Genomic DNA, 23000 nt, shown 5'->3' with positions numbered 1-23000 from the left:
GGCAAGTGCGATTCCTCACTGCTTTGCTCTCCAGAAACTTCTGAAGATAACCTTTAGAACAAGCTCTACAATAATTTAATTACAGGCCTTACTACTTGTATTTTAAATATATGTATGATTGGATTAACTTGCTGCATTATTTTCTTTAAAATGAGGGAGAAAGGAAGGATTAAAGAAACAGATTAAGTGATGTGAAGGATGATGATTAGATTTGAGGTCCTCAGCTCTTGGCTCTGGCATTTTTCAGCTTGAGTTGCTAATTTCTCTGCCAGTTTAACTACACCAGGCATTTTGTATTCCTGACTTTGCCAGTTTGTGGAGTAACCCCTGGGTACATTTCTTGTGTGCTCCAAGATCTGTATGCATCAGGAGCTCTCTGTAGCAAAAGCTGATCTGTTTTGTGGAGATACGTGCACGTGAACCCAGAGTATAACACTTGCTTCTAATTTTCTTTATGGTGTTTTCCTTTATGTTCTCTTCCTAAGTTCTAGATAACATGAGCTCATTCACCTCACCAAGTGGTAAGTTGATGCGTCTTGGTGGAGTTTATAGTTGTGAGTAGATGAAGACTTTCTTCTGTTACCCATAGTTTTAGCACTTTGGATGTAGTTGCTAATACTAGCTTTAGTGTCCTGTAGATTTATGCCAGTGATGAGCAGATCTGCAAAGACGACTTGGAAGACTATGCTGCTGCTGTAGAAATGGAGGATATGTGCTGTAAGGGGACTCCTGTTCTGACTAGTCACTCCAGTTGTTTTTTTGACGGTCCCTGATATGCTGAGCAGTTCTGGGTGATAGCCCCTTTGCTGGGTCCCAGGCATTAAGGTATAGATGAAGTCTGATAAGGAATAACTGCTGAGGTTGGAGCTCCAGTTCATGTGTGGCTCTATTCCTTCCCTCCTGGCTGGGGTGACGCTTGAGGATCTCCGGCAGTGGCAGTACTTTTTATTGTAGCCTAAAGGCCGTGCAGTGACTTTGGTGTAGAGAGTGTGGGCCTGGTTGTGTGAAATGCTCCCACATTGCTCTCCAGTATGCAGTGTTGAAGACGGCTGGGAGGCTCAGGCTTCTCTGAGCTGGAGAGCAGTGCCTGGCTGAGTGAGTTGTTTTCCTTTTTCCCGGTGGGCAGAAGCTAGCCATGCCTCTCCCAGCTGGAGCTCACCCCCATGTGAACCATGCAGCCTGTGCAGGGCAATGTATAAATCCTAATTTACACCCGGAACACAGTGGTTAGGGGCTTCAGAACCAGCAGTCTTGCTAGCCTGCGGATGCTTCAGTATGTGTCTTTTGGGCACTTTCTGAAGAGTTAGCTTGCTAAAGTGTAAAATGTTCAAGTCATAAAAGTGAAACACCTATTTTCTATTTAAAATGTGTTCAGCAACTGGTAGCAATAGCCACAGCAACAGTGTGTTCGACTGCTGGAAGGCAAGTGCACTGCAGACCTGTCTTACGCCTTTGTCTCCCCTAAGGAGACACAGCTGCCAGGACAGAAAATTCAGCATTATTTGCCAGAAATTAATCTATAGAAGGCAGGCTGATAATCAAGAGGAAAATCCACAGATTAAGGATGTGATGTAAGTCGTGGTCTCTGCCTGAAAAACAGAACTGGACATGGCGCTAGAAAGTGTGCTGCTAGGAAGCAGTTCCCTATTAATGCCTTAATAATATGGCCTTGGTGACCCTAAAAGCTCTTCTCTGGAGGAGACCGCAGATGAAAACTGCTGAGGAAATGTGAGAGACCTACAGAAGTCTGTGGTCTTTTCAGGATAAAGCTCAGCAGTTGCTGCGAAATATCTGTGCACTCTTCCACTCTTGTTGCTGCTAAGCTCTTAAAAGCCAGCAAGTTATAAAGCAGAACAAAAACATGATATGACTGATGGCTCCTGTTCACTTTACTTTTTCTAAAATGGGTTTTCAAAGTATACCTCTGGCTGATGTGTTTCCATGCCACCTTAAAGTGCTCTTAAACATTTCCATTTAGAAAGAAAGCAGCTGATCCAAACTGTGCGGGGCCCATTGAAGGTGGGGAAGGCAGGTGGGCTGCTGGAGATGAGGGGTTTTTGGGGCTTTGTTGGCTTATTTTTTATCCTCCAGCATGTTTGAGCTGTTATAGTTCACTTTTCTCTGTCTTTTCTCTGTCACAAGCCCCACCTTTCTTTCGCATACGTAAAGTTCTCTTTTATGGTGGTAAGACCTCTCTTCCTCTTTTTTACCTTCCTGTAGTTTTATCCCCTTGGTGTCCAGCTTCTTTACTGCTTAGATGGCTAGGTAGTCCTAGTAGCAGTCCCTGGGCTTATGCTTCTGTGGCTGCTGTGCATCTTCCTCTTCTGCAACTTAGTAGTGTTTCAAATGTCCTAAAAAACAGGAAAAGGCTTGAATTACTTGCTTTTAGTGCACTACTTAATTTTGAGGATATAAATCTGATTTGAGTCCTTTCTACCTCCGAGTCAAACCTTCCCTCTGCAGGAACAGCGCTTTCCCCATGCAGGAGCAGCACCTGGGTGACAGTGCGTGTCAGAGTTAATGAAGTTATAATTGTCCATTGATTTCCTCACTCTCACAGGGAGCTAAGCAGGCGCCACTATTACTGTGTTTGTTTCCCATTTTAGATCTGCAGAGAGAGCTTTGCACTTTCTTCTGCAGTTGTTCTCAAGGGAGGCCAGCAGTTCAGACACTGACTATACTTGTACTTCCTTAGTGCTCAAGAAAGGTACTAGATTTATTGGTGTGCAAACAGGAATGAACTTTGCTTGGCTTCGGTACAAGCAAATTCAGTGTGGAGAGTAATGGATCATAGTACATGTGAAGTAGCATATGTAGAGTAATTTGTCCATTGAACCATCACCCCTGAGTACTATGTCTCTCAGATACTGGGCATTCTAATTTCTTTGAAACAAAGGTTGGGTTTCTTTAATTTTTTTTCTTTAGAGATTGTACCTCTGTTGACTGCTACACGTGAATTAGAAGGAAATCTGTATTACATCCTTACAGAGGTTTGCAAATAAGTCACTGTTCCACTGCTTGGGAGTTGACAAGGCTTATGGAATAATTATGCATGAAAAGTTCCTTGGTTTTTGTGTTTTCAGTGGGATAATTCATAACTTACCTGGCCTTTCTTCTTTTGCATCAAGCTTCAAGAGAGATGTGGAAATATCTTAATGTTTTGGAATAGTTGCAAGAATTCACATTTACATGAAAATAGATTGTGATATTGTAAGATAAGCTTGTCTATCAGGTAACTGATTAGAAAGCTGGGGCCTTTTTACATCATTAACACCTATCTTCTGATGATTAATACCTGTAGCAGTTATTGCTTGTGTACACATATTTCTACCCAGCTACTTGATACCTGCACTGAAGTCCTAGACTAAAACCATTCAGAGTTAAGAGAAATACTTCCACTTTCCAACATAGATGGATCCCGTCTACATGTTAGCAGTGATGCCTTTGGAAAGTTACATCAGTAATGAGATAACCACACAAAAGGTAGGAAGGCGAGTCTGAAGTCACATTTTGGGGAAAAAAAAAGCCCTGAGTCTTAAGTTAAAATAATGTATGTTTTAGACATTGTAGTCATGGACTAGCAGCTTGCTATGGTGCTTGAATGGACAAGGAAGCCTGGCACAAAGGGTATTCATGCTGTTGAGGCTTGGCAGAAGAAAGAGATGAGTGTGTACGGGCAACACTAGGGAGCAGTGGTGCAGAATTCTGGTAATTCAGGATCGCAGTGGTGCAGAATTCTGGTAATTCAGGATCGCAGTGGAAGCAAAAGCCAGCTGCTTAGTCAGCATCATGAAAAAGGAATTTTATTCTTTTCAAGGAGGATTTTGAAGAAAAGCAGTGCAGCAGAAAGAGCTGCCTGTGTACGCACAAGGTGTGGCTTGGAAGAAAGTGTTGAGATGGTTTTGGGAGAACTTAAGTAGGTTAAAAGCAGGAGTTGTGGGCGACCCAGAGGTGGGAGTCAACTGATGAAAGACAGTAGTGTGGACTTAGGCTGTGAAGGGCCTTGAAAGCAAAGACATGGAGTATACGTTTCTTGTGCGAGAGAAAGGGGAGCAGTGGTGTAGGGAGATGATCTTTGCAGGAACGTAGGTATGAGTATGCATAACGTTAGCAGCATAGGTGTGTGGGAAGGGTTGTGTTGTGGGGGTATGTGTGTTATACAGGGAGTAACTGCATTGTCCTGACATAGCCTGGGAACAAAAACATAACAAAACCTGGCAGGAGTGAGAGGCTCAGCAGCAGGTAGAGATATCCATGGGTTGCTTCAGTGAACTGTGCTCAGGAAGGCAATACAAATAAGAACACAGTTCTGGAAGAGAAGTGTAATAAATTGCTTCTGTATAGCTCATTTGAACTTGCCTGTGACTCACACTGTCAAACTCTAAAGAACTTGATGCTTTCTACTCTTGTCTCTTAGGGGATGTAGCCTAACATGTTGGTATTGCCTTTGTTTACACCAGAGAATGAACAGATTCACTCTCCTTGATATTTTTTTCCCCCTGCAAAGATCAGATCTGGACTGTCATGTATTAAATGGAAAGGCCATAAGAGATTGCTCTATTTTTAGTGCTTTGACAACAGAAAGTCTTTAACAAATGGAAGTATTAATTGAAGCTACAGAAATAAATTCCATAGCTCCAATAATAACCACCAAGAACCCCTGCCTGCTGCCAAAATCCTGTGTTGTGAAGATTTTGTGGCTTTATAGGTGCTTCATCCTCAAAACCATTACATACTATGGACATGCTTTGTAAGACTCACCTGTTCCTGATGTAGTGATAGTGGTAAATTCAGACCTAACTGCTTTTTTTTTCCTTCTTTACAGAGCATGAGAAACACAGACTGTGTAAAAGTGCAGACTATATGAATTTACACTTCAAAGTGAAGTGGCTGTACAATGAATATGTTCATGATCTGCCTGCCTTCAAGGGAAAAGTGCCTGAATATCCAGCGTGAGTGTGCTGCGTCTCCTGCAGTAAATCCCCACTATCTGTCTCCTTGTGTTACCTTGAGAGTAGTCACTTGGTTCTCCTGTGACTGCCTTCATGATACACCACTTCTTCACCCCCGATTTTCTGTGTTTACATGCATGTTTGACCCCTCTGGTCTTCTGTGCCACTGTCCCTGACACAATTCAATCCCTTATTGTACAGTATCTCCTAGGATCTCAAAATCCTTTAGCAATGGCATGGACAGTTTTTAAGCCACTTTGTGCCTGCAGTGGGGGCTTTGGTCGGTTCTTGAACCACAGACTTCTGGATGTATGTTTACATTCTTTTGTTAACAGATACAGCTTTATCTGTATATACTGTATGTATGTCTATATGTGTGTGTATGAATGTCATATGTATACACACAATAGGATTTTTAAGTAAAGATAATGTTTTTTAGTAAGACTAGGTGGTTTAATTGAAAACATTAGATAAGCTGTCGCTCCTAAAAGCTAAGCAATTGTTCACAACTTCTGTTCAACTTTTTTTAAAAGAGTAGCAGTAGATTTCAGACCTGAAGAAGGTTTGTGAGCCCAAAAAGTTGTCTGAGCAACCTGGAGAGAACAGTTAACTGGAGTCCCATGCCTGGCCTAAGGCAAAAGTACGCGTGTTATTTCTGAGCAGTGTATAACTGGTTTTCAGAGCTTTCAGTGAAGATTGCTCTACATCTCCTTCAAGCAGCTTTTTTACCTGTGCTCCACTGCTACCTCTCCATTCAATTTTGGGCGTTTAACACACTCCCCTTTTTCCCCCTCCATATCTTTCTAACTTTGGTTTGGCCTTGTTATATCCTGTCCTAGCAGCCTGAGCATGGAGAACAAATAGTTCCTATTTTACAGGAGTAAAATGCTTTTCTCATGTCACTTCCCAGCCTTGTGCTGGCTCCTGTTTGTTCCCAGCTTTCCCTGTAAGTGAAGTTTACTCACCTCGCCCCAGCTGGACTATGTTTGTACATGCAACGCCCAGACTTCAATAGTTATGTTTCATATAGACCTTGTGTTGCATTGCCTTGCAGGCAGTGCTGCTGCTTTCACATGCTGGGCTGATAGCAGCTTTTGTGTTTTGGTGGGTTTTTTTGGTTGGTCTTTTTTTTTTTTTTTTGTTTGGTTGTTTGGTTGGTTGGTTTTTTTGCTGCTCTTCAGTGGTGTTGTTGACTAGTGATGCTTCCAGTGGCCCCAGGCCAGCCCCCAGGCATCCTCAACAGAGCGTCTTAAGCGCCTTACCTAGCTGTTCATGTATATACTGTTCACTGCTGTCCAAATGCAGCAGTGTGCATAGCCCCTCTTGAAAATAACATCTTGCTTGGACTGTTTCCAGTTCGGCATTCCAAATTCTTTTCCCATCCTGTGGTGCACACAGTCCCTCAGGCCTGGTGCTAGCTGCATGTTAATAAGACTTGAGGCAGCTGATGCAATTGTTCCGCTTGGGCTATGGGCCTTGCTTAACAAGTCAGGTCGGTGAGAGGCATTAACTCAGTGGACAGGGTGCTGGAGTGACAGTCTCAGAAGCCCCGTTCTCTTTGCTGTGCCTCTGAGTCAGTGCAGTCTCAGGCAAGCCATCAGATACTCTTAATCTCTCTTTTTCTCCCGTGTAATCAGGATAATGATGCACAGTTTAATTCTGCTGTCCTTTGCAGACTGTTCTGCTCTGCTGGCCTTTGCGGTAGAGCTTCAGTGCTCCTGTACATTGCAGCCACTGGCTTTGTTACTTCACTCTTGTACTTTAATACAATAACCACACTGTCAGACACAGGTGATGTTTATTTCAACCACAACCTTCACCTGTCACAAAATATCCCCTTGTTATCAATTAGAGCAATGTGCTCTTGTCCTTTGATTTGCTTCACCACAAGTATTTTTAGTCTTGAAGCTTTGAGTCCATGTGTCAGGTTTGCGTATCAGTAAATCAGATGTAATGAAATTGCTGCTGTCCAGAGAACAGCTGAGTTGTCCGTATACCCAACAGACAAGGCTATCCATAAACTCACTTTTCATGTTGAAACTGTAAGAAACCATGTTTCTGATAGCCTTGGGATATGATTGGATAAAGTGAAGGCTCCAAAGTATTGAAGCTGAAGTTTTTATACTCCACTTGTTTTCTGAAAGTCGGCAGCAGTTCTGAAGCTGAAGTAGCAGTCTAGCTGGGAGTGGATCTTCAAACCTTCCTCTCTTCACTTCTAGCTGCCAGCTAAAAGCTGCAAAGTGTCAGTTTCCACAGAACGGTAGCTTTTAAGATGTGTAAATAAGTGTTCTGTGTTTTATTTTAATATTGACATTAGCATGCAGCTAGTATTGTAACTGTACTAGAGACTACCTCCTCTCTGGTGGGGGAAGGCATTTCTGCCTTTGAAATCCTGTCTTATTCTTCTCGCTCACTTCATCGAACACAGTACTTGCTCTTTTGCTCTTTGAAACCCTGCCTGTCTTAATGCCTCTGTGCTTGCCAAGGCCCACAGGATGGTCACTGGGTATCCACATGCATCAACACAGCAAATGAACAAGGTTAATTCACCTGTAAATTTGTGAGACCGCAGGAGCCAGGATCATGGCCAAGCTGAAATTGCAGCCTTTTGCGTTACATTACCGTTGTGCAACCAACAGAGGTAAACCTCCATTTAGGCACAAAGCACAGCGGTTTCCCAGCAGGCAGGACTGAGGCGTATTCTGTGCAAACCTTGTTTGGAGAGGTTGGCTGTGCCATCTCGAGTCAGGCTGTGCTGACCCCTGCAAGCACAGAGTATCTCTGAAGCAGCACTGTAAGCTTCTGCCTTGTGTGCTGGTGCATGAGTCATCGTGATGTTTCCTTCTAGATCAATAACTGAAGCAGGCAAGGAAGAAGGTATTTGCCATATATTAACATTTTGAAGCTATTTCTGCATGAAATCAGATTATTTTTATTAGCTTCTGTGCTAAATAGTTTTGAATATTGTTTTAGATATATTGCCTTTATAGTCCTCAGAGTCCCCCCTCACTTGCTCAGCAGTGCAAGACCTGATAGTCAAAGGGGTATTTGGCCTAAGATAACTGCAGGTTTGTGTTACAGCTAAAAGCGCATTTTGGTCCTGAATGTGCCTAGGGACTGGCAGTGTTTTATAGATGATTTATATCTGTTGTGTTTTCCTGGCAGCCAATAAAAGACAGCGTTGAGGCTGTCTTTGCAAATGTAGTCACAGAATTTCCTGACCTGACCTAAGTGATTAACTCTGCATGTAAACAGTCATATTAAACCTCTTTCTGGAGATAATGCTTTGTTTAATAGGAGTGGGAGCAAACACACCACCAGAAGCCATACAGCAGTACCTTTTTCCTTACCACCTTTGATTAGACAATTTGGTAAGACAGTAAAAAATACCTATACGCTTCATTTTGTATGTCAACATATGGTAGCTATAAAAATGGGCAATGACTGTTCTCAACAGTTAATGGCCTTTTCTTATCTGTGTGATGCAGTAAGTAAGGATGAGTGATAATCAAGAAGTTGCTCTACTTCTCCTAGTGAAAATTATGGCTTCTGGCACAAACAAGTAATCCTCCCTGTACACGGACGTATGACGTGTGAAGCAGTCAGCACCTTGCAGCCTAGGAACTGTGAAGCAGGTGGAAGATGTGTAGTTGCTTCCTTGTAAACTGCCTGAGTTCTGTTCTAAGGATTGAGGTCTTGTCTTAAAATATGCTGTTGTAGTTTAAAACAAAATGAAACTTGCAGCAGACCCCAAAATATGCTGGCTTTTAGGAACCTAAAGTGCCATTCAGAAGGATTTTTTCCAGAATACAGGAAGTCCATATGCCTGTGACAATGTTCCGCTGTTACTGTCTATATTAAATAGGGCTGCACAGACAGGTTTCTGTTGGCATTTAACACTGTGTCAGTTACAATTTCCAATATTAGCATTGATGCACTTTATATTTCAAAGTGTAGAGAGTATTTAAGGCTATCTAGTATGCTGTCTGTGAATTTGCTCTTGATCTCCCTCTCTTGTCTGGCACATGCTTTCATGTTCTTTGCAAACTCAGCCCATAATTAGCACAATCTCTATGAACACAGCTGCCTGTTCAGAGGAGGCTGTACTCTGTGAAGCTCATACAATAATCTTTTGTATGGACTGAAATCACACATGGACACTTCTTTCCCCTAATTTTTGAATACTGTTCAGTAATATTTGAAATTAAGATTTGCTTCAGCTGCTGTATGTTGGCACTTCCACAAATTCTAGACAGACATTTAAAATAAAACTGTAACCACTATGCTGTTGCTTAAACACAGACATACCCCCCCCTCCTCTTTTGTACTGTGTTATTGTGTCCCACAGAGCAGCAAACAGAGGGATGACCAGCTGTGAGATCCCATCACTGAAATTGCTTCTCACCTTGCCTGTTTGGCCAAGGTGGGGTTGTGTAGAAGCCTTTTGTTCAGTGCAGGAGGGAGCTCCAGACACCATCTCATATAAGACCGTGCCAAGTACAGCAGTGGCTCTTCCAGCATCTTCTTGGATTCTTCTCTACTATTTAGCTTATCCTTCTAAGTGAGGAGAAGGAACAGAGACAAACTTTGCTATCCTGCTTCTAAGACCTGCCTGTTTTGGGGACTTGACTATGCTCCAAGGCTGTTGGTCCACCGCTTAACATGAACTAAGTTTGTCCTTCTTTAAAAGAAAACAATGAGGAGCTGCTTACGGGGCTGGCCAGCTTCCTGCAAGCCCAAGCAGATATGCTGTGCTATCACCAGAAGTTAATCTTACTTGGTCATCTTCACAGTGAAATCAGCCCTTAGAAACAGGAGGGTTTTCTAGAGAAGGCTTGGGGAAAGGGAGAGTAGGATTGAAGTGGAGAAAACTTGTAGCCTTGATTCTCCCTCCTGGCCCTCCAGAAGTATGTCTGTATCTGCAGATAAAGTGGCTGAAGGGCCCTGGAGAACAGGTGCTTCTTTTCCTCCCTTCATACTCATTTGCACCTCTGACGTGAAAGATGGTGCACCCAAATGGGCAGCAGGATAGTGTGCTGTCTCTCTGCATGTGCAGAGATTGTGGGTTTGGTGGTCTCCCGTGTCCTATCTGACACATGGGCGAATGGGGAAGGTGGTACTTAAAGGGGGGAAAAGGGGAAGAGCGCCAGGGAAGAGGAAAGGCAGGGGAGAAGGACAAAACCAGCTCAGGACAAATGGTCTGCAGAGGATGGGCTAGTCTGTGTTCTGCTGGTCCAGCCCAAGTAACGATACAGACCCTGCTCACTGGTAGCTTGTGTACAGGTAGGAGTATTTTGGGGAAGTTTGGCTGCACACACAGGTAACAATTCAGACATCTAACGGTGGCAAGCCTTCACAAGGCCTGCCGAAACAGCAGCACTATCTGAGTCTGGTTGGGGTGCCCTGTTTCTTGCTGTAACTTGCTGTCTTTCCTGCCCCTCCTGCAGGTGGTTTGAGCAGTTTGTGATGCAGTGGCTGGATGAAAATGAAGATGTTTCCTTAGAATTCCTGCACGGTGCTCTGGAGAGAGATAAGAAAGATGGGGTATGTAGGTCACTCTGAGTGGAAGATGTGGTGCCACATCCTTCACTGCCCAGAACCAAACAACACTGTAAATTCTGCTGCTATATAAATGAAGGATGAAGCCCATTTTGCTTGAAAAACTACTGGGAAACTCATTTATTTTAGGACGTTTCTCTACAGGTCACAGAGAGCTGTTTAATAGCAAGGTGCATATCATTCATTTATGTCTGTCCTGTTCTGCTGCTGTTAATCTGTCAGCCAGTGGCTTGGTGCTGTCTCATCTCTCTCTGGGAGGGGTAATTGAAATATAAGGCACTTTGCATGTACTTATCGTGCAGTGAGAATGTGTCCTTAATCCACTGACAGAGTCATCTTACTCTTAATTTGCTGGGTATTCCCGATGGAGAGCAAGAGCCTTCTCATTTGCTCAGTAACTGTTGACGCTGTAGTCTGTAATGCTAATGTAAGTGTTCTCTTTACTATCTGAATTTTAAGAAAATCTAAAAAAAGCTTTTCATTCTCTCCTTCTTTCCGCAATAACTGTCAGGCAAGCTGTGTATTCCATTAAGGGTCTCAGCATTATGCTACATTTTCTTGATACTTGTCATGTCATATTTGGTGAAAGACAGTAAATTTATAACCCAAAAGAATTGGCTGTTTAGCTCTTCTGGGCCTTTTGGAGAGTTTTTGGCTAATTCTAAGGAAAGTGCAGGTTTTGGTGAAGTTATCCTGTCCCCAGTACAGCAGATGATGGAGACAGTCCATCAGATGGTTGTGTTTCAGATCTTTCCATTCGACAATGACTTTTTGTACTTCTGTTTTAGTTCCAGCAAACATCCGAGCATGCCCTGTTCTCTTGCTCAGTGGTGGATGTCTTCACCCAGCTCAATCAGAGCTTTGAGATCATTAAGAAGCTGGAGTGCCCAGACCCTGTTATTGTTGCTCATTATAACAGGAGGTTTGCTAAGGTAATACTCTCCCTCAACATCAAGTTGTTTATCTTCCCTTAGTGGGACACAAAATATTATCATATTTTTTCATTTTATTTCCTGGACTTTTTCTGCAGTGATAGAGGGCAAGTAACAGTGCTCACAACTTGTCTTTGCAGACTATTGGGAAAGTTCTGATGCAGTATGCTGACATCCTTTCCAACAGTTTCCAGTCCTACTGTTCCAAGGAGAAATTGGTGAGTTGTGCTGAACTTCTCCACTGCCCTGAGGAATAGCATAATTGTCCTGATGAAACCAGCTTTCTCGCATTGCACCTGACTGTGTTGATGACGTAAATGTTTTCAGTGTTTTCACATCACCATTCATGTGCCTTTGCAGGTTGAATTGTGGCTTGGACATGAAATAAAACTAAGTCCTGGAGATGATCTGCAGGGCTTGGAGGCTGTCAGGTCCCCTGGAAGTTAACTTCCACTCTGCCTGTCTGGCTGGTGGTTTAGAGGTGCTTAGAGAAAAAAAAAAAAAAAAAACCACAAAAAAAACAAACCAAAAAATGGGCACAGATCGCTCTGTAGGTCTGGTACTTCACAACACTCTCGGTTTACTGTTGTCTCCATCTGATTATTTTGCTGTTTAATCCTGAATTCAGTAAAATTCTGTGTATTAAATAAAGCAAGGCCTTACATTTTTGAACCCTGGTTCTGTTCCATGCTGGTTTTGCTGTCTCCCACAGCAGTACTGGAGATGTAACTGCAGAGGGAAGAATCTGTTGCTCAGGCTGCCCTTGACTGTTGCTCTCAGCCTTGGCCTGGCAGGACCCAGGTGCATCTCTGAATGCAGCTCTGGCTAGCAGTTCCCCTTCTGATCTGGGACGTACACCATTCACGATAGTACGTTACGGCGAGACTGAATGTGACACGCCATGGATTCTTGCAGGACATGGCAGGAGCTGCAGAGAGTTGGACCTTGTCCTTACACCGATTCCTTTTCAGCTTGTTCTCTGTGATAAAACCAAGGAGGAACATATACAACAGCAGAGGTCTCCTGATATGGGCTTTCTGGAACTGGTCATCCCAGTTCATGCTGGAGAAAAAAAATTACTTTCTTACATTTGGGTACTGAAATGTATGCATGCCATACCTCCAACTTGACTTTTAGTTGTGTTGTTACTTGGGGAGGGGTATTGAGGCACAGATTGTACCACTGACGAAAATGTATTGGCATCCTGAGCGGTGACAGGCACTTGCTTTTGTCCCTTCAGCCCTGCATCCTGATGAATAACATCCAACAACTGAGAGTGCAGCTAGAGAAGATGTTTGAAGCCATGGGTGGTAAAGAGGTAAGAGCACTAAGAGACTGAGTTTATTACTCACTCCTACTGCACTGTTACTAGGTTATTTGCATCATACTGATTCTGGAAGACTGCAGTCATAAGGAGAGCCCTGTGACACCTGGGACTATAATAACTGTGAAGGGATAGCCATGCCTGAAGACTTTTCAGCTAGATTTGTCATAAGATGCAGGAGTGAATGTTTTAAGGCACAGAACAGCATGGAGAAGGAAAGGAAAGGTTACATACTGTGCTCATGTGGGCTAGATGTGGGCATGGCTGGTGGTTTCACAAGTCTGAAGACAGACAGATAGTTCTGAGAACTGTTGACATCGAGTCATTTTACATGACATATAAATGTGAGACAGTACCTTTGGCACTAAATGTCCAATGTCTAATATATTGCAAACATGCAAATAAGAGTTCTGTGCTCATGCATTGTTGGATACTCAGAAGTGTCCATTTGTTCTGAGATGACCATTTTTATACAAATAAGGTTTTCCTCCCCCAGATTGCTGTTTCTGTTCTCATATAATCTGTATATCCTTTTTTTTTTTTTTTTTCTCTCTCTCTGTCTCTTTTTTCCCCATTGCTTTTCAAGATTCAGGAAGATGAAGAAAAGGCTGCTGATGCTGATGTTAGGAAAAAAATGTTTTCAAAACCTAAGTGCATTTTCTGTGGTTGTGTTGTGGTAGAGCCTGTGCTATGACCTGTACGCTAAGAGGAAAGTCAGCTTTGCTGATGGGCAGCTCAGTTCTTGCCTGCATTGCTGTTTCAGATATTTCTTGTGCTCAGTGGCAGAGTTCTATGAAGTGGCAAAAATCTCAACAAGCAGATTCACCCCATGAGGCAAGGAAAAATACTGTCATTCTTTTGCATGTGATCTCAACAATCCTAATTTCTGAGCCTTACATCAAGAACTAGCATTGTATGCCCTCAGCTGTAATACCAGTGGTAGCTATATGCTCGTTATTCAAGAAGAAATAAACTTGCGATGAAATGTTTTTGAAGTGGTTTATAAGGTTTTAATCTATGTGTACTTCCCTTAAGGAATAAATTTGCTACTATGTTATATAATGGTGGCCATTGATTAGAGTTTTCCTATATTTCAAATTGAAAATATCACCTGATAACGTGTTAAACAGTGGCAGAAATAATTTATTAAGACTGTTGGGTGCTTGTCCTAGTCTAGATCTTTTCTCTGCATTCTGCCCTTCAAAACCTTTCTCAGGAGGTTTAGGTAAGGTAGAACAGAAGTAGTGAATCCACTATTTCTCTTGTACTGTGGAATCAAAATGGGTAGGAACCCAGACAGGAAGAAATGTGGCAAATGTGCTAGAAAGATGGGTTTTGGAACTGATTATTTTTTTTCTTTTGAATGTGCTTTGTCCACTTCATTAGGCTGCCACTGATCACCAGGAATAAATCATGTTGTGTTAGGTGCCTGCATTATTGCTACCCACAGGATTTCCCCCGGGTGACTGTGTAGTACTTTGCTTCTTGACTTGAAACATGCTAGATCGTCTGTATTGCTAGAGTAAATGAGGGCTTGTCCTAGTTTGAGTAGTCCTTTTTGTGATGCAGACTGAACCTGACTAGTGACTAACAACTGGTGAGACAACAGCTTTAAATATAGAACATGTAGACAGACATGCTGCTGGAAATGCGTCTATGGGTTTTATCCTCTCCTTCAGGAAGGGCAGTTCTTACTTTCTGTGACAGATTTGATTTACATTCATCTATACATCACACAGTAGCTCACACAAAGCATTGTCCTGACTGCTCTACCCAAAAAGGAACTTCTTACTTCCTTGGGGGAGTGAGAAAGTAGCATAGTGGTATGTCTTGGTTGTCTTGAACTGTTCACCTTTTTTGTGTTCTCAGAGGTGCAGAGAACTAGGTACCAAATATTCCGTTGTTGCTGTGGCAGGTATATTAGGTGTACCACGTGTGAAGCCAGACCTTGGGGACTGGTTTAAGTTAACATGTGTTTGTGGCTTCAGCTGCTTCTCATTCGCAGAACCATCTCTAGCTACAGCTGTAGCTGGGGCACTGCACAACCCTGAAAAGCTTTGAAATACTGCTGCTACTTAGTGCTCTATGTGAATGGGTCCAAAACACACTGCTACAGAAATCCGTATCACTTACTGCCTTTTGCAGCAAGGGAAATCAAGGGACAGGGCTTACCCATAGTCACCGTGAGGTTTAATGGCATAGCGTGGGACAGAAGTGCTTCCTCAGTACTATTTCTTGAGATTGGGCTCCTTGATAAAGCGCCTTCCTTTACTTTCCTCTCCCTGCCCCCCCAAATGAGGAATTGTACCTTTGCCCAAGTTCTCTTACTCTTTTTCCAACTGTAGTATTCAGAAGGTACAAAGCAGGTCAAAAATTGCCCAGCATCTCTGGGTTTAATGTGTTGGCATCATGTGGTCTGTGAACATTACTAGTCAGAAACAATGAGAGCAGCCGAGCTTTAGAGAGTTCTGTGTGGAGGGATTCTCTTGGGTCTGTGCTTGAGATCTCAAGGCCTATATATTTATACAGACACATACATAAATACGCACAGAAAGAAGTATCTTAAATGATTTTTAGGATTTATAATTAATACTTCTACTTCCCTTCTGAACTGTGTTGATCTCTTGGGATCAAAACAGCTTCACGGTGGCTCAGTAGCATTCTCAGATGTTCCTGAAGCATGTTTTGGAAAGGCAGCATTTATGGAGTAGCAGGTAGCGTTAAAAGCATAATGAACAGTGGAGTCAGGGGGTGAGTCCTGGACGGAAATTGAGTACACTAATACCTTTTGAAACCTTTGATTCCTCTGAATCATCTCCAATACACCCACAGAATGAAGATTGTAATTTAGCTCTCTGCTAAAGTGGGTTGTATAGAATCATTGCTAGTGTTTGGCTGAACTTGGCCCCATTTATTTAATTATTCATACATTATCTAATAAAGTCTAATGTGACCTGCAGTTTCTAACCCACTTCTGCCATTTTCCTGCGGACTTCAGCCTGCTCTGTGTGTTGTCCCTGACACCAGAGTAAGCATTTCTCATTTCACTTGAGAGAGATCGCTTTCTGCAGTCTGTTATTTTGCTTTTCATGAGTTAGGAACTCATGGCACTGAAGTCAAAAGGTCCTGTACTGCATTGCCCACTGCTGGAGCCTGGATTTGCTGCAGAAGACTAGTTTAAAACGTTTCTGCACCTTCTTTTTTCCCCAAAGTCAAGCATGTGAGGTATCAGAGACAAGAACTGCCTAGAGAACCCAAAAAATTAGCTGCTGGGTAGCAGCAGATTGTCATCATACAGTTTTCATGCCTTTGGTTTCAAGCTAATCCATACAACTAATGCTTCAGGAAACTCTCCTCTTAATGCTTAGCCAGTGTTAGCCCACATTTTAAATCCTAAGTTAGCCACCTGAATAATAAATTGCAGGACAGCTTAGAAAACAGCAAGACTTGATAGCAATGTTCTCAAAGGATGTGTGGTATCTGCTGATTGTTCCTCTTTAGCATCCCGCATGGCCATAGTTAAGGCCACCCTGGTATTTGAGAAGCTGGCAGCTGTTGTTTGGATTCAGTGCTCCAGGTTCCTTCTCTTGAATCCTATAGCAAAGTGGGGAGATGCATGAAAATTCAGTGCAAGTGAGTCCCTAAAGGGAGGTTGGATCTGCTGAGCTCCCTGCCTCACAGTCACCTCTGCAGAAGGGAGCTGCCAGGGCTAGTGGAGGGAGGCAGAATAAAAACCAGCAGCTTCAAGCTAGAGCCAGATGAACTTTGTAACTTCCCTGAAGCTAAAATAGGATAGCAGAGCAAAATTTTCTAGCTTCTGCAATGTCAGATCAGACCTGATGATTTCACAGGTTCTCTGGCTTTAAGATGTGAGTTGTTTAACATTTTCAGCCTTCTAGAAGGCAAGAGCTGTGTTTCTTCAGCTGCAGAGGAGCCTTCCAATTCTGGTCACTTGTGCTTCACCAGTGTTTGTAGAAACCAAAGAAGAACTAATGACATCTCTTGGAAAATGTGGAAGCCTATCACAGTAAATTCTTAGACTCATATGGGTTCTGTTATCAACCTAAACTGAAGTTCATAGCACTGGGCTGTAAATGCTGCCATTCAGATTAGCAGAGAACTTGAGGTTCCAGCTCTGAATGTGCCTGGATGAGACTTCAAGTCCTGCATTCCCTGAAGTGCCAAGTCCCAAATCTTTGCAGGAAATTAACAGGTCCCTGCTTTGTTCCTTGAAATGTAAATATATAGGGTTCCCTCTTCCCTCTTTGCATGCACTTCAGTTTTCTGTACTGCATATTTAAACTCAACCACAGAGCTATGCCTGTGCCAGCCGTTATTTCCACTGGAATCGGAGCACTTTCTCAAAGATCAGAAGCCACCTTGCTGTGGGTATGGGCCCATGTTTTGCACAGAGAACTTTTCATTAGCTTTCTTCCTCTGAATCATCTCCGATACACCCACAGAATGGAGATCATAAGCCTGCATATGGCAGTGACCCAACTGCCTGACACTGCTTTCTTCTTTACTCTAACAGCCAGATTTATCATGCAGTCCAAGCAGCATTTCCTGCTATTAACGGTAGCTGATACGCTTAGAATTCATTAGCTGAGCAGCAACGGCAAAATGTATGCTATTTCATTTGAGCACTGTTACCAGTATATGGGCAAAGAATAGTTTGCTGTTATACTACATGCTACAGGGACTCTGTAACTGACATGTAATTTATGTACGTAAACAGTGGTACACACCTACCAGCACCTTCCTAGTGGACTTAAATCACACTCAGGTTATTCCACAAAATTTGCTTTCAAGCCAAAGCATGCCAATGCCTAAGCATTAATGGTCAGTAGTGTACTATGTGGAATCCTTGTTCAATAGTAGCGGTTGCTCAGAAGACAACAGCCTTTCTAGGGTGATAGAGGTCTTGGTGGATGCTGCGTCAGAATGCTTACCACCAGGGTTTGGCGTTCTGAGGGTGAGGCTGGGCACCTCAAAATTAACTCTGGGCGGTGGTCTTGCCAGTTGCACCCAGAGAGCTGTGAGTTGATGTTTTGGAGGAGAGAGAGTTCCTCGCCACAGATAACAGAGCTCATACCCCTGGCAAAGCATTGTTCTAGCTCTCTCTTCCTGCAGTACAGGGCTAGCAGTCAGCCTTTCCTCTGCTCCCACAAGATCAGTTTGCAGTCAACAAGTATAATAGCGAGGAGAAGCTTAGAGGCACTTGGTGGGCTCTCCATCTCACCTCACAGTAAATCAAGTAATTCATTGCATGATTCATGAACCAGGGCAATAAGGTGTTGATACTGACCTCAAACATCCTCTAGACCATGCATCTGGTAGCTTATAAAGAAGTAAAATAAAAAGTGAGGAATAGTGTCTTGTGCCAAGTCCCTCTCTGTTATTCCACTGGAAAAGCAGTTACTTGCAACGATTTGATGAATCATGAACTGGTCCTGCCTCAAACCTGCCAGAAATGGCCAAAATCAGAGGACAGTTCAGTGCCATTAATAGTAAATAGCAAACCAGGCAGCTTGTGACTTTTTGCTCCTTTTCACAGTAGGAGAAGGGAAGAATTAATGCAGGGGCAAGACGAACCACTACCAACAGATGCTGTTTTGTGTTGTTGTGTGCAAGCTTAGCTAGTATGACTGCCGACTGGCCTGATGTTAGCTTCCTTCTGCCTTCATAGAGCAAGGGAATTATAAAGGTAATGGGAATAGAGATTCCCTTTAATAAAGGAAAAATAGTCAGAGTTAGCAATGCCTGAAGTTATAAGGCTTAAGTAATCATCACTTGCTTGGTTTTTGTTGTTTTTTTTTTTTTAAATTATTTTGAAAACTCTGATCCAGGAGTCTCATTAGCACACATTCAGATGCCTAATAGAGTCAGTTTTCCATGCCAGCTTACGACAGGAAAATGAATGGATCAGATTCCAAATCCCCTAAGGCACATGGCTTTCTCTGACAGATGCTGAAGAATATGAGGAGGGCTTCATGTAAGTGGGAACTCCTGTCATGTTCAAATCCTGTATAGCTCCATGAGTGGGTATACCGTAAAATTCCGAACTGATTTTTAACCACTGTACTGGCATCTGGCTCATTACATTTGTAAATAGATGCTCTGCCTTAGAGGTAAGGGCTGAAGCACTGAATGCCAAATGCAGAGATTTCTTGAAGGTTTTTGTTTTACAGGCAGCTTGCCTGCTTGCATACAAAGGCAAAATCTGATTTATAAATTACTTTTTCAGTAATTTCAAAGCATTCAACATGTGTTGTTATGTATACATACAGGTAGGTTTCTCGAAAGTGGCTCTTTTGAGGCTGGAGGGATGTCTACAGCTGAAATACAGGGCACTGCTGAATGTAAAAATAGGCAGCTTTGGACTGGTAATAATGGAGCAAGCACTTTCTTACAGAATGTGCCAAGGTGTCAGCAGCATCCATGTAGTGCTCCGGGCACTTTCTTGTTTGTTTTGTGAAGCCTTCTCTGAAAGTTATGTACAAAAAGCTGTCTGGATCCCTGTGAGATCAGAGCTACTGGTGCTTAGTACCCATAGCTAAGATGATGGTTTCCAAAAGTGATGAGTGCACAACAGTTCCTGACATGATATTGTGGCCAGATTTTCAAAACAGCCGGGGTCCAGTCTTCTGAGAGCAGTGGCTGGGTCAATCTTCAGTTTGAATAGTTGACAGAAGGATGGAAGGTGAAATAGCATCTTTCAAGACCATGCATGGAGAAATGCACAAGTAAATAACATTTAGTCTGAAAAGCCTGATCTCCTTCTAGACTTGGAGGGGTGAAATGACCTGTGAGCGCAAGGTAATGCACAGTGCTTGATGATTTCTCAGCTTGCTTATTCTGTTGGCCACAGAAGGTTAACATCCACTTTCTTCCTCAACTTTGTAAGTATGAGGAAGGATACTGAAGGCCACTGGAGCCTGGGGAAATGACTTGCTGCTGTTTAGGCAAATACCTGTTGATGATTTCACAGCTCCTGTGACAGCAGCAGGCAGTGGAGGAGAGCATTCTAGCTCAGAGAGTCCAGTGGTAATAGGTCACCTGCTTACTAAGAGTAGCCTCAGCAGTGAGGAAGACCACTGTGAAGGACAGCAGACTGCCCTCTAAGTTCAAGCTAAGTGCTCTTCTTTCATCCACAGCTGGATGCAGAAGCAAGTGACCATCTCAAAGAGCTGCAGGTGAAGCTGAACAATGTTTTGGATGAGCTGAGTGCGGTGTTTGGTAACAGGTGAGTATGACAAGGTGCTTGTCCTTGAAGCATTCCTTTCTTTTGTGTAATCTCATTCAGTCAGGTTAAGAAGACAGAAGAACTCTTGTCAACTGGTATTTTTCTTTTTGTCATAAATTCATGGTCTTTCAAATACTGAGACCATCTAAAGAAGTGTGAAATGTTTTACAAGTCTTACTTTTCTGTATTGTTCTCTTTAGAAATGTAACATGGAGATCTCTCAACTGTGAAATGTATTTGAATTACATAGTGATTATTTTTTTTTTGTTACATAGTACTTGTCAGTAAGAGCATTGCCTGCTCCTTTATTGCTCAGAAAGCAGTTTCCAGCTTAGCATTTATGAAGCAACATTCTTGTTTAAATGTTCTGCTCTAAATGTGTGAAACAGCTGACTGATTTCTGACTGTTAAATGAATATTGGAATAAGAAGGAAACAGGGTTAGAATTTGAGATTGACTTGTTCTAATGTTGCAGTGAATGGCGTTTTCTAATGTTTCAAGGGGAGGAGCTCTTTAAAGTGTTGCCAGAGTAATTGACGGCAATTAAGTTTTATTGCAAATCATGTTACCATTTACCTGAGGATAAAAATGTGCTCAATTTGATAATAATACTGTAGTGAACCATAAAAGATGTCAATTAAGCAAAATCTAGAAATAAAGGGCTCCCAAATGATCTTCAAAAACAAACGTTTCTCATGGTAAAACCCATTCATTTTACCTTGTGCTTTATAACAAGATTAATGCAGGCATGAACTGTAGTGTAGCTGAAACATGGGCGAGGGGAATAAAGCAAATTGTACCAACTTGGCCTCCTATGGTGTAAAGATTTGCAGTACTTAGACCAAAAAAATCGCAGTGGGATTTGTCAGTGACTGTTTGGATTTCAGCACACAGATCTGAGTGAGGAGGTAGGTGAAGAGTTCCCATTGCCACTAATGGATGCTGTAGCAAGGAATGGACAGATTCAAACCATAACTGAATTGAATTGATAAGGCTCATAATGATATGGAGGATGAGTGAGAAATCATAATTAGGGGGGGGGTGTTGTTTTGATATCTGAAACCTGTCTCCACGGTGTCACTGCTACGAGACAATTAGGGTACAATCTTGACATTTGCAAATATGATTTAAAAAGATTATTCACTATCAGCATATATACCAGGGAGTGTTTGAGAGGGATGTGCCAGCAAGAGATTTAGCCAGTCAGACAGCTCAGATGCTTTGCTCATTCCTTTAACAGTAGTAGGGAATGAAAAGCAGAGCTGTGGTTTACAAGCTGTGGTTTACAAGCTGTGGTACAAGCAAGATGTTCTGAAGGATGTAAATGTGGGAGGTAAGACAGGTATTGACAGTATTCTCTGCAGAGTCTTTAAACAGTTGCTCCTACAACACTGTGCACACCTGACAGTGCAGATCTTAACTTCTCTTCATCTATGTGAGATAATTGCGCCTGCTGGGAAAGCAGCACACACCCGGAGAGCCCCACCACCTTTGTGCTGAGAGAGGATAATGTCTGGACACAGAAACCATTTCTGCTTTAAAGGATATCATAAGGAAAAGGAGCCTTGAAAAGTTTGCACGTCACGCCGGGCTAGCTGCTGTTTTGTTCTTGGAGGCTGTAGGAGTGAAGGAGGGAATTCCTGTGGGAATTAGGGAGCAGAAGGCCCTGTCTGACAGCATAGATGAGATTGTCTTTTAACTTGCTGCTGCCAAGGGCTCCTGCTAAGCTGTACATCTACACAAGCCTCACTTTCAGGTGAACCTGTTGCCACAGTAACTGATTTATCATTTTTCATAATCTGTTGAGAATTTTGCCTCGTATTAATTTTTATCTCTTAAGAGATTCTGTTGTCTTTCATCCCCTGGCTGGGGGTGTGCAGCATCTTGAAGCAGGGTCTTGCAATTGGTGCAGTATTTGGGAAGACTGTGGGGTGGGATTAGCCTGTAACAGAACAGGAATTGTCAGCAGTACAGGGAGTTCTTGGTGCTATTTTATCTGATGTGGCTTATGTCTCTGGTTAAGCTGTCATTGTAGCCACAGCTGAATGCTGCAGGCCAGTCTCTGCTAGAAAGGGGGGAAGTGGAAGTGGAGGCTGCATGGAAGGACAGCTCTGGAATTGCTCTCGGGAATTGCTCCAGCAAGAGGCAGGCTAGAATTGAGCAAAAGGGACCATGAGACTGGAGGTCGCAGTGCAGGAGAGGAAAGAGGTGGCCGGGTGGAGAAGGAAGGGGAGAGCCACAGGCCAGAGGGGTTGTGTGCCAGCACCCAACCCACAGATGTCCAGGGTGGCTCACACAACAGAAGTTCAGGCCACTTATGCAGATACAAAACTGACTTCCAAACCTGTGTACCTGCTCTTAAATCTTTACCCTGGCTCCTAGCACTGACTTCTCTTCCTGGTTTCAAACTTCTGTGTTGTTAGTGGATAACTAAATGTCATTTCTAATGCCTGTTGTTAGTAACTCTTCTTTTAAATGTCAAAGCATTTTCCTTTACTCGCTGAATTGATACGTTGACAGCTCTGTTGATCTATTCATCATTTTTAACCATCATATTACTTCATTTTGAACTTCTTAGCAGTAAGAGATGGAAAAGTAATTGTGCTTCAGTGGCTTGCATGTCACTTCCATACAGTGATGCTGCTTGTTGCACAGCTAAGCCCCACATCCTGTCTTAGACACTTCAATATAGCATTGGGCTATACATTGGTTGATACAGCAGTGGGCTGGTTTCAGCTGGTGCCTCCCTTCAGGCTGTCTCTATTATTTTGAAGACAGCCTATGATGGGTCATAACCGCATTACTGCCAATGGACTCCTGGGTGCTCAGAGTTGTGCATGCATTGTGCCATTGCTCCATACGAATATACCGATGTCTGTGGTGTAACACCCTGTGTGGAATGCAAAGATACAGAAGGGTGCTTTAAGCTAAGAGTAACTGTTTCTTGAAATCGGGAAAGGATCGCTTCCTTCTGCAAGCTGAATGAA

At 42.8% G+C, this 23000-nt stretch overlaps 1 protein-coding gene across 16 annotated transcripts in view; it reads left to right on the top strand.

Annotated features, from left to right (window-relative positions):
• The window catches only part of UNC13B (unc-13 homolog B), a 214756-nt gene that overhangs the window by 167965 nt on the left and 23791 nt on the right, over window positions 1-23000 (top strand). For 9 of the 16 annotated variants that reach the window (XM_040579859.1, XM_040579862.1, XM_040579860.1 and 6 more), the window contains 6 exons: window positions 4826-4952; window positions 10400-10496; window positions 11300-11443; window positions 11584-11661; window positions 12684-12761; window positions 19925-20013. In XM_040579859.1, coding sequence (XP_040435793.1) covers window positions 4826-4952; window positions 10400-10496; window positions 11300-11443; window positions 11584-11661; window positions 12684-12761; window positions 19925-20013 — 613 coding nt within the window. Of the gene's footprint in view, window positions 1-485; window positions 522-2142; window positions 2185-4825; window positions 4953-10399; window positions 10497-11299; window positions 11444-11583; window positions 11662-12683; window positions 12762-13353; window positions 13390-19924; window positions 20014-23000 lie in introns of all 16 variants that reach the window. The other 7 variants (XM_040579848.1, XM_040579847.1, XM_040579851.1 and 4 more) reach the window with 3 other exon arrangements.

The sequence above is a fragment of the Falco naumanni genome, chromosome Z (assembly GCF_017639655.2).
Source record: "Falco naumanni isolate bFalNau1 chromosome Z, bFalNau1.pat, whole genome shotgun sequence".
In the NCBI taxonomy this organism is placed as follows: domain Eukaryota; kingdom Metazoa; phylum Chordata; class Aves; order Falconiformes; family Falconidae; genus Falco; species Falco naumanni.
The sequence above is the reverse complement of the archived record's forward strand: the minus strand, read 5'-3'. Positions and strand labels throughout refer to the sequence as shown.